At 29.2% G+C, this 12,497-nt stretch overlaps 1 protein-coding gene across 4 annotated transcripts in view; it reads left to right on the top strand.

The window, feature by feature from the left end:
- Positions 1–6,080: 6,080 nt before the first annotated feature.
- The window catches only part of tup (LIM1_Isl and LIM2_Isl domain-containing protein tup), a 39,481-nt gene continuing 33,064 nt past the window's right edge, over positions 6,081–12,497 (top strand). For 3 of the 4 annotated variants that reach the window (XM_088193284.1, XM_088193283.1, XM_088193281.1), the window contains exons 1-2: positions 6,081–6,386; positions 8,192–8,449. In XM_088193284.1, coding sequence (XP_088049410.1) covers positions 8,302–8,449 — 148 coding nt within the window. In that variant the 5' untranslated portion in view covers positions 6,081–6,386; positions 8,192–8,301. The remainder of the gene's footprint in view (positions 6,387–8,191; positions 8,450–12,497) is intronic. The other variant, XM_088193282.1, reaches the window with a different exon arrangement.

The raw sequence follows: 12,497 nt of genomic DNA, 5'->3' as shown, positions 1-12,497 counted from the left end.
ATGAATTGAATAGACCATTAAAAAAACAACATAAAATCATTACGCTTCTTATAATACTAAAAAGTATAACAGAAACTACAAGAATTCTAAATAAATATATTTTTATAAAAACGTTAATTTATAAATATAAATAAAAAATAAATATAGCATGTATTTTGTAATTAAATTGAAATAAGTGATCTTAATATCTTGGAAATACACACAAATAGCCTCGAATCTCGGGAAATCTCGTGATAAATCAAAGTTAAAGATTTCAAGTGGCCTTATTTTGTATATATTGACTTCCTATTTTTAATATGTCGTAATATATAGAAATATTAATACACTTCAAGTGATGTAGATTTTCAAACTTGTTGGTCTTCGTATTCAAAGGTTGTAGATAAGATATTATCTAAGATGAATTACCTTCTTCATTAATCAATTTTCAGTCCACGTTTATTTTCACTTTGCACTTATTCTTCATGCTTTGTTTATATACTAATTTTATTAAAAAGAATTTAATCATAGTGTGACACAGGGATGACGACCTAGTTATTGGCACATGTCATATATCCATCACGGCACAATAACGCAAAGTTCGCGCCGTCATTGAGCACTCGGAACGGTGTCAAGGGCCGAATGCAACGTTTGCGACTTATCTCTCGCCCATCTTCAAAGGAGATGCCCGAATTTAAAAGGTTTTTTACAACTGTTTTGTCGGCGTAATCGCACTCGTCGAGAAGATTTGCTTTGTTTCATCCCGACATCGAACACAATATTCTTGCCGAGTCACAAGCGAGGCGTCGAAGTTCTTACGCGAAGATTATCGACTTAGATAGTCGCACTAATTCTACAGTTCCACTTTTTCTTTCTTTTCGTTATTCTTTTTTGTCGCTATTTCTTATCTTTGCATGATCCTGAGGGTCTTTTCATTGTCGGGACAAGAATTTATAAATAAAAAATAAATTCCATTGTACTAGATGCGTCGAACCAAATTACGTCGCAATCGATAGTAATAACACATATCAAATAAAAAATATATAAGCTCAACTGCATCGTAACATGTATGTATAAACATACAACTGACATTAAATCGCAATACTGTATATTTTAAGACGTTGACACGTGTTTGGCTAATTAAACCGATAAATACTTCAAAGCGCTAATTACTGAATACCAAAGCTCATTTTAAATGTCTAATTGTCCAATTCATCACGGACGCATGCAAGACTGTAAACAAGTATTTTAATATTATTTTTATTTATAAACAAAGAATGCCGAAATCGTGATATTGCAAATTTTTTGGTGGATCTTGGAATAACAGCGTCCAAAATAAGAATGCGGTATACATGCCTTGCACTGTTTTTTGTATTCATGAAAACGTTGAAGTCGGTGCCTGGCGGCTGGTTGTGACGGATGAAGATGTCAGAAATGTCAGAAACGTCTTGTAATTAGTTACTATCGTACGACCCATCTTTTATAAGAAAAGTGTATCTTAAAAACTAATTTTAAGCCTATATATCGTGCTCCAGGGTTTTTCAATTTTTTGTGATAAATTTTAAAATATTTCCCTTTTTATTCATATTAATTTACTCTTTTTTCCATTACTGATATTGGGTAAAAAATGTAGTTTTAGGTACTTATTAGATGGATTAGAAATATAACGAAGATGGATTGGAAATCGAACGAAGTCCGAAAAAGTTGACCTAAAACCGAAGTTTTTTATAAAAATTTAACTACATTTTTATTCCACATATAATCTAAAAATATTACTTACATTTATATGTAGAAATAAAAAAATATATATTATATTATTTTATAATCGAATTAATTTGAAAGAATTGAGAAATTATTTTTTAATAGCAGTTCATTACCTATAGATTTTTCAACTAAAATATTGCTTATTTTTATTTTTACTTTTTTTTTGCTGTAAAATTCAGTTCATGAAATGAGAATTAGCGTCCTTCTTTGCATCGTCATCAACTGGTTTTGTTAGTCTTTCCTTCGTCCAACCAAAGTTGGAGTACCATCAGTGATTATATCAGACATGTGTATGATTAAACGAAATCATGTTGCTTTTACTGCTTCATACAAAAATGTGCTCTTCAGTTAAATTAGTCTGTTCTTCAGTAATAATAAAAGCAGCACACCGAAATTCCAAATGTTTCTAATTAATTTCGCCATTTTTTTATCAGGTATTTTTAAAACAAATTATTTCTGAAACACTTTTAATTCATTTATAAATAAATATATTATCAGTTAACAGATTTAATTTGTTTAGCAGTTAAATTTTCAATGACATATCTTGCTAATGAATCAATCTGTGGATTCATTTTTCGAATTAGTTGTTGATAAGACGAAAATTTTTTTCCATATAAATTATTATTTATATACGGCACATTTCTTGCAATTTACTAAAATAAATAAAAAAAAATTTGCATAGCAAATATTTGTTTTAGCAAAAAATATTTGTATCAATTTTTAATGAAACGTTCTCTTTTGGTACATATTTTTATTTTTATTTTACTAGTAGAACTCATGCTAAAAAATAATCTATATATTTTAATTTTATTTAATTAATTTGATAAGCGGACCGCATGAACGGATATCGTAAATAGTATGCGGGCCCCAAGATGGTTAACCCAATTTTCATACATAAAATCATAAATTTTTTTTAATATATTTTTAAAATGAATCCTGTAATATTTGTAACACTTATTCAAAATCAGAATATAAACCATTTTAAATATATAAAGTAACTAAGCCTGTGTTATGATTCGTGACTATGATACATAGTAGTATTTACGAAATCTAAAGTTATGTTTACCTTAACATTTTTTTACTATGTAAAAAATATATATATATATATATATATATATATATATATATATATATATATATATATATATATATATATATATATATATATATATATATATTTATCCAGTGAAAAATGTATAAATCACGACAAAAAATATACCTATTATTATATTTTTTTTTATTATTTATTACCATAGTATTGTTATGATTATCTGTATAATTGTAGTTTCTTATGTCATTGGAATTTAAAAATAAAAAATAATTCCATTATAATATTTTATTTATAAAAAAAACATAGTTGATCTAAATATTTATTATAAAATAATATAGAAATATAATAAGAAAATTCTACGATGAAAGCGCTTACATACTTAAGATTTTGTGTACCATCATAATAAGCTTGTTTTTAATAATTTCATATAATCATTACATGTTTTACCTTAGGAAAAATTTATATATAAAAAAAACAATACTTGAAAAGTAAAAAGGTTTAAATATCTTAACTAAACACTTTGAGCTTCTGAAATTCTAATTTATGTCTCCAAAGCAAAAATGTTTCGGCATTATGTGTCTATATTTAAATTAAAGTTTGGTTTGTCTTAGTCACCGAATCTTGAGATTAATGAGTTACTACAATAATAGAGATTCCAATCCGAATATTTAAACATATGCGTCCCTTTTCTACTATTTGATACTTGAATATTCGGACAACTATTTGACTAATAGACGTAGTTTTTTTTTATAAAATATTTTGTAAATTATATTCTTAGAAAAAAACGTTAAGCGTGCTAATACTCATCAAATGCTCCTACACAAGTGTTTTCATCAACAGGAACAATTAAGATAACGATAAGAACCATTTCAAAATACAAAACTTAATTATTTATATTTTTTAAATATAGTTTGTATTTTTTAATTTTTTTTTTAATAAATCAGCTTGTTTTCTTAGAAAGTTGATTGTAATATAGTTTATATGTAATGTGATTTATTTTAATAAGTTCTTATGAAAACAAATTTTTCATATTTTTTTCGAGTATTTTTAATATTACTATTTTAATAGTTTATTAGAAAAACAACATTCATTTTGGGATTCTTTTATAAACTAACGTAGCTCTAAATTAGTGAATTTGTTATACTTTGTATACAGCACATAGCTTTATTAATGTTAATTAATCATCCGAAAGTTTAGGAAACCTAATCTGTCTTGATTGATTGGAATTATAGTTATATATGAAATTAATCACGAAATCTAATTTTTAAGACACGAATTACAATAATTAAGAATCAAATGAAGCATATCTAAGCCGAATTTTGACCAATAAAAGCAAAAATCCACGTCAAAAGCAATAAAATCGTGCCGGTGCCGTCGCAGTGGGAACGCTTACCGAGCGTTTCCATTCTTTTATTGCTTTTGACGTTAATTTTTGCCTTCTAAGAAGTGATAATTGTATTTGCGCTTTCCTATTGACCAAAATTCAGTTCGAATACACTTTAACCAATACTCTCATATCAGAAGAGTATAGTGATTTCGGTAAGGATAGCTATTATATTTTTAAAATGTGGTGTAATATCAAAGTACAGACAAACTATGGATCAATATAAAAGAATATACGTTTGTCTATACTTCTTCTTCCGTTTATTTTCCTCCTGAGAGTTGAGTTGGCTTAGTTTGTATTTTAGACTTGACGACTTAGTTTTAGAACTTTCATTAGGTCAAGTTGGATTTGGTTAATTTATGTAGGTTAGGTTTGGGTTTGAACAACAAATGTGCGTTTTGCAACTGTCAAATTGAGTTTCATAGACATTTTAAAACTGCATATAATTTCACTTGCGCGTATAAGTTAAATTATATTTTTGCTAATAGAAATATATATCTACTGCTAAAATTATATTTGGACTTCACTAATGAAAATATGACTACCGAAAAATACACATTCATTGTAGCATTTATACATCGCATGTAAATAAATAATGATAAGTACGTAAATGTATTACTAAATAAGAAAAAGATAGAATCATATAATTTTACTAGCATGTGCCAGATTATATTTATATTATATATATAATTATATTTTCACTGGTAAAATATATATATACTGGTGAAAATGTATTCCGATATGATTTCACTGTAATAACATATTTTATAAAATATTTATTGTTTTTTTTTTTATATTTTCTTTGAATGATTACCCGCAAATTTCTGGTTTAGAATCAGGGACGTGATTTCAGCTTTTTCTAGGGTGGTGGGGCAAAAATTGGCCTGTCAGTACAAAGTAGGGCGATGATTGTAGGGAAATTGAATATGAAGTATTTTAATAAATATTTAATAATAAATAAAGATGTGAGTTTAGGAATAGTTAAGTATAATAAAACGTGTACGGCTAGGAGAATTATGTACGGAGATGTAAATTTGTACTTATATTCCTAGAACAATTCGCAAAAATAAAACCGTAGCGGGTTCCCTAAATGGAATAAAGAAACACATTTGTACGTTAAGAAATAAATTATAATATTAAGTCTTTTTTATTTTCTGTTTATGTTTATATTATATATGTTTAGTGAAAATTTAGCTTCATTAACTACATAAATTAAAAAATTTAAATAAATAAATCAGTGGTCGTTTTTTAATATTTCGAATTTATTAAATTACATTTTTCTGACCAAGTTAAAGAGGAGACAAATTCCCCCACCTGACCCCTCCCCCCCTCCCCAATGTCCCTGATTAAGAAATCGATTATGATGCAGGAATCGAACCCACGACTGTGTATTATCAATTCAGCACTTCGCGTTATTTAATTCCGTTTTTTTATAAATACAACAAATAAATAATATACAAATGAAAATCTATACTTGAAAAAATTTATTTATAGGAGTTAATTTTAGTAAATACTTCAATTACATTTATTTTTATCAAAACATTTGTTATCACAAAAGAGAACTAATTTTATTCATAGCAATACCACATTTTCAAACACATATGTGAAAAGTCACATTATTTTATTACACATTTATATATGTATATATATATATCGTAGTTAAAGTACAATTAAAATGAATGATTTAATCATGTCCGAATATAAAATACACTCCGTCTAGACCCCATCCGTCCATACAATCCACTCACCACTACACGAATCGAAGCCTTTGAATTTTCCCCTGGATTTCCATCGAAAAATACTCGTCTGCGCACGTCGGCCATTTTGTCACCGAAGCCTACCCTCCCAAGCCAACCGATGCGCCGAGGGGCGTGGCTATTGGCCGCTCAACCAATGGCGTGCCAAGAGTGGGAGTGGCGCCGCGCCGACGGCACGCGAGCGGCGAGAGCTTTCAGTTTGGGTCGTGGCACCGGTCGAGCGAGACGTGCGCGACGATCGCTTCGACAACGCGCGTGACACACGGCGATCGATAAAACACACATCGTAAATATAATAATAATAAACAAACACATGGTGCTCCGTTATTGTTGCTGTTATTAAATGACACGGAACTGACGCGTTGTTATAGAAAATAATTGATAACTAAAAGAAAAAATATATCTGTGATATCATTTGTTGATTTGGGATTGTTATTCAGTGCCTTTATTATAAGTGAGTATTTGTTTTTTATACTTGAACATTATAACGACGTATCTTGCTATTCAATTTTCATTCTATCATATTTGTATTAAAAATGATATTTTAATATTTAAATTCAACTTCCATACACAATTATATTAAAATATAAAAATAAGATTATAACATATGTTGCTTGAAAATATATCGGTAATCCTGATACAACAATAAAAAAACCTGTCGTTTAACATTATATAAAATTAATTAATATTGTATGCTAATCGTATTTTTAAATAAAACGGCATTCATATATTATGCTACTTAGATTTAATTTTATGTTATATGTTATTATTGCTTTAAAATACATTAATAAACTTGGTATTACAATACAGTAACTTGTCGTTTAACATTATATTTTTGTGATCATAATAATAACTTCTTAAAACGGCAATAATATTTTATGTTATATGACATTTACATATCTATACTTTTCAAAATATATTTAATTGTATATAAGAGCATTTATTATTTAACTATTATACCTAGAATGGACATACTTACATTTTTAACTACTTTCTTTATCTGCAAGTATGACAATGAAGCCGCCAAACAGTTGCCATAAAACTAGAAGAAAAAATATAACGGCTATTACAATGATATTTGCCATATTCTAAAAAAACACAAAAGGTTTTTTTATAACTTTTTCTTTACCTAAATACAGATAGTATACATAAAAAATAAATACAGATAACTATACATTTATGTATTTGAAAAAAAATATATATACTAGATAATATTTTAGTTTTTAAATCTTATATCAATGTCACTTAAATAAATAGTCTAAGATACGTATTTTTTATGTAGGTTTAGATGGAAATAATATTGCAGAAGTTATCATTTTCCAAAAAAATATTTATCTAATTTAATCAGAATTTCATCAAACTTTTCCAAGAAATGATATTATAAATAACTCGGCTAGATTTCATAACCAGCATGATTCTTCATCTTGGTCAATGTGAAGTATTATAAATTTTTACTCCTAGGAATAATGAAAGAGTTTATACGTATTTTTAAATAAAAAAATAAACCTAAATCTACACGATTCAATCTTTTTTATATTTAGCAATCTAAAGTTATTAGACATAATCCTATTTTTTAATTTATACCTATCGAAAAAATTCACCTGTTTCATATTATGATAGTCTTGATAAGGAATTTTCGGATAAGAGTTTCTGTATCTCTTAAAAGCAACAATTTAAGAATATTCAATAGATATATATGATATGTAAAAAATATATTTTCGTATGTTTATAATTATTCTAAATAATTGACAGTTAGACTTCTATAACATGAATATAAAATCTATACTTAGATTAGATTTATATTTTTGTAAAAGCCAATAGTATTTAGCTATTTATATTTAATAACGTATTTATTTTAATATTTTTACTTTCATATTTCTTATAAATAAAATAATTTCCTATCTTCCTATTTCTCAACAAACTATATCTAAACATATTTTTTTAAATAAATATGTAGCATAACAAATTAAAAAAATATAGTTGCACAGTCTATTATATATTATAGATATATCATGCCGTTTTATAAAAAAAATTAATCAAAAATTATAATTTCTATCACTATAGTGTGACCTGACTTTTCATCTCCGATTATGTCATGGTTCAATATTATTATTTTCAAATTTATGCTGTTACTTTTACATATTGAAACGCGGGTGACGATAAATAGCTTCGCAGTCGACTGGTCGATCTCAATCGATGCATTTTATTATTCAATGTATATTTTAACATGAGTTTTCTTAATTATTTGTTGGTTTTCAGGTCTCGTTGCCAAATATCGTCCAGAGATATAGATAGGTGTTGTGAGTTGGGGGCGCGGATGGGCGGAGGCGTCACTCGCTGTTAGCCCGTCGATAGCGCAAAGACGTTGAATGGTGATGGCGAGCGTTGCGAGTGCGGGGGTGAGTGTGGGGCCCACAGGGGGCACGGAGGCGGCCGGGAGGCTGCGCGCTCCACACTTGGTGCAGCCCGCACTTCTCGTCAACTCAAGGCACCACCTAGATTGCGACATGATACCAAGTAAGTATATAAAAACACTCATATTCGTAAACAATCTGTATGCGCCTTAAAAAAGAACTGATAAAAGAAATTTCATAATCTGTTTATAGTATATGCGCTACAAGAAAAAACATTTCCAATTAATTTTCACATATTAAAAAATATAATAGAAGCACTAAAATAATTTATAGTGAAAAATGTATTTATATTCAATATATCGTATAGTTTACTGCGGCTGTTGTGGTCATTTTTTATATTATTGTTTCAAAATCACACTTTTTACTACCTAGGATAAAATCTAATATATATCAAATAATGTAAGACATTTATATAAATACATATTAACAGTTATCACACTGTAGTAGTGACTTTTATAATTATTATATTGTTAGATACAGATGTTTGCAATTCCAATATTAGTACCTACATTTTTTTGCAAAAATCTCACGACGCTTGAAGAGGGTCACTCTAAATATTTTGACAAATAATAATATTTGAAACGTCCATATGATGTATAGCTGTGAACTGCAACGTTCATATTTCTCGATTCGTGTGTGGTCATAAACACACAAACGTACACATACGTCTTTATATGATTTTTTATACATATTTTAAACCAATATCAATGCGAATGTTTCAATTATCTAAATGTGAAAAATCAATACCAATTTCCTTTTCATTCAATAAACGACGAGATAAACTATATTCACACAGTTTGATGCCGGTTATTTAAATAATATTCAAGGGTCTCAAATTAGCCAACCGAAATATTTCCATTAGCGTTTATTTTTAACGACCTGATATCGGTTACCATTTATTTCTCGCGTAGAGCAATCTTAATCGTGTAAAAATATATTTCGTATGTGTGCGAACGTATTATAATGAATGATAAATGATTACAAAATAATTTGAGTAAAAATAAAATCAAGAAAAGGGTCCCCAATAAGGCTTGTTAACATACGAGATAACGGATCGACAAAGGTCCGCTGAGAGCGAAAAACACTAAAAGATTAAATCGATTAAGTTTTATTCAATATGCACTTTTAAGCGCTATCTTTTCAACGATCTGATCTCTCTTTATCGACTCGATCACTCGTCGCATATTTTTTTTAATATTAATAACAGCTTTCGCGAAGCGTGATTGTGAAATTGTGTCGGATATATATTTTTAATATTTTTATTATAAATAAATTAGGGGCATAACATTGATACGGGTCGAAATAGGCTAATCCTCAAATCCTCCCGATCTCAAGCCGAGACGTCGCCTTTCATTGACTTAAATCCTAAAGTCCTAAGAATTGTCAAGCACCGGTTTGTGCGTGAACGATCATTGTGAGACCTCTAAATACACAGTCAAAGAGACCTTATGCCCGAGCCGCCGGAAGATCAGTGTATGAAAAAACATGTCCTCAGCTAGACGGGTCTCTTGTAAGACGAGCTGCAGGCGCCGGCACATGGAATAAAAAATACTACCAATCGTTAGAAAAAAAATAAGATTTCATTTACACTCCTCCTTGAACAGGCGATAAAATTCTGGGCAGCCGGCGCCAAGTCAGTTTCCCGCAGTCCTTTTGTCCTTGTTCGTCAGAGGAATGTGAAAAACAAAAGTGATTTCGGTACTGATACGCTATGAAGGTGTCGTCAGGTAATTCACCAACAGTGGCGTTTCTAATCAGTTGTACCATTGTTGCTTAAAACCAACAGTATTCACACATATTAATAATGGCTCTATGACATTTAATACTAGCCCGATTTATGCATAACTGACATATTTTACAACGCACTAAGCTTTACTCAAAGTTATATTTATTACAATTTAAGGGATTTTTTTATGTATATATCTAAACATATAACAGATGAGCAAGTCCCAATAAGTTAAGCAAACAATTGTTTTTTGTATCTTAAATATGAAACGAGTTCAGATCTATTTTAAAATGCGTTATAGATATTTTCAATAGATAACTAATAATAGATAGATAAGAACAGGTTTTTAAATATAAAAAAGTTCTTATCTGTTTGTGGTCAACTGGCTCACCATTTTTTTTAGTGATGACTCAAAACAAAAGTGATTTCGCAAGGGTTATCTATTAGAGAAAGTCTTAACGACTAATTTTATCTGTAGCTATTATTATTTTTAACGGCTGATTTTATTGTATTTAGAACTATTATTTTTATTCATGTTAATTATGAAAGGGGTCCAGTGGTCCAAAATTGTAAAAGAACGCTACGAGCATCGGCGCAAGCGCAAAGGCGGAATTAACATATTCCCGCGAAGTTTCGGACCCTAAACGAGCCCGGTTTTGACCTTAATTTGATCGAGACCCCAGCGCGGCGACCCGCTCGGGGTCCATCCTTATCTCTGCGGAATGTGGAATTCCAATTGTCGGTACCGTTTACAAGTACAAAGCCGACAGGCGCTGTGTGCTACGGTGGCTAAGAAAACTTGAGTAAAACATATTTTTTTATATAAAAATATATATCTATAATATGTTCTATATTAAAAAATATATTTAGAGAGATAATGCTAATTATTTAAAATATTTAAGAACCAGCCCTGTCGCTGTACTCTTGGCACGTGTGTCCAGAGTATTGGAAACACACCATAGACGGAAGAAACCGTGTTCTTACTTACCGCGTAATAAATATGACCCCGAGAAAAGACCGACTCAGCTCTGAGGTCCCTCCGATCAGAGGTCCAGGGACCGCATACCGTGACGGTAGGATCTGCGTGATCGGAATGTATCTGAGATCGCGTTAAGATTGCAAATCACCGGCTCCTTTGCAGCATCACACCTACAGCCGACATTGCCTCTTACAATGTATGGTATAAATGATTAAAACAATAGTTAATCCACGCATTAAAAATAGTAAAAAGTATTATTTATTTAATTTCAAAACTGCTAATACAAGGTTATTCTTATACATATATGTTAGACTAATCTTAAATAACTGCTACTCTGGTAATCTCTATCGCGTCCTTAAAAGGGAACTGGTCGTGTAATGCTTAAATTTATTATATCAATATAAAATACGCATAAATTACAATGTGCATATAAGAATATATAGAATTAAAAATCGAATTGAACCTATTGCCAGAAGGTTGTTTTTTTAACTTACAGTTATAAAAATGTATAATAGATTTCCTCTTGAAGCGGCATTGCTATTGAATGACTTCATCTTTTATATTTAATTTTGGTTTCTTTTAATTCGACTCGCATATAGGTAAATAAAATAATAATAATTTTATATTGTAAACACGATTAATTAACACTTCGATATTTTTTGTAAAGATTTAATGTTTATTTTGTAACTTGCGTCATTAAATTAATAAAAATATTTATAAAAACGGTATATGTAGGTGTAATAAAAATATTAATTATAATCGTTTTAAAATGCATATATAATTATTAGCTCAAATCCATTTTTAATAATAACCAATAAATTGATCATTATTAATGTATTGTGACACTTTTGAAGTCCACTTTCAATTTAAATAATATATTTGTTAAATTAAAAGGCCTTCCACAATTTATATAGAAGTATTACGATTGAGTCTAAAATTATTACAAATTATAAATCGGATATTAAAATATATAAATATTTCAATTATCAGAGTATACTCGAATTGCGAATACAATTTTCAGCGGCCAGTGCAAATTTGCTTTATTCATTCAGTCGCCACCCCAGAGGATACTGCCGGCACAGACTGACTCTCCCCATTGTTTATACACAATTAAGACATAAAAATGTAAGAATCAAAAACTCCCTCCGAACTTTATGGGGGTTGAGAGGGACCAGCCGCACAAACCAAATACGGTAGCCTCCATAAATATCGAAACCCAGCATCTCTGTTTGGTAATCTCGCGCTAATTGGAAACGTTCTGACGCGGAGCCACGTTGCCGCATACAAACACACATTATACACACATTCTAAAAAATATATAATAAAATAGTATATATATAGTTTAAGTAATACATAAAAAACACAATAGTAAAATTACTTAATATTTAATATGCTAAATAAATTTGATTCTTACTAAATTCTAATTAAATAAAAATGAAACTTTTT

Source organism: Plectrocnemia conspersa, unplaced genomic scaffold (genome assembly GCF_051122295.1).
Source record: "Plectrocnemia conspersa isolate PC_06_02 unplaced genomic scaffold, ASM5112229v1 ptg000009l, whole genome shotgun sequence".
Classification (NCBI taxonomy): domain Eukaryota; kingdom Metazoa; phylum Arthropoda; class Insecta; order Trichoptera; family Polycentropodidae; genus Plectrocnemia; species Plectrocnemia conspersa.
The sequence above is the reverse complement of the archived record's forward strand: the minus strand, read 5'-3'. Positions and strand labels throughout refer to the sequence as shown.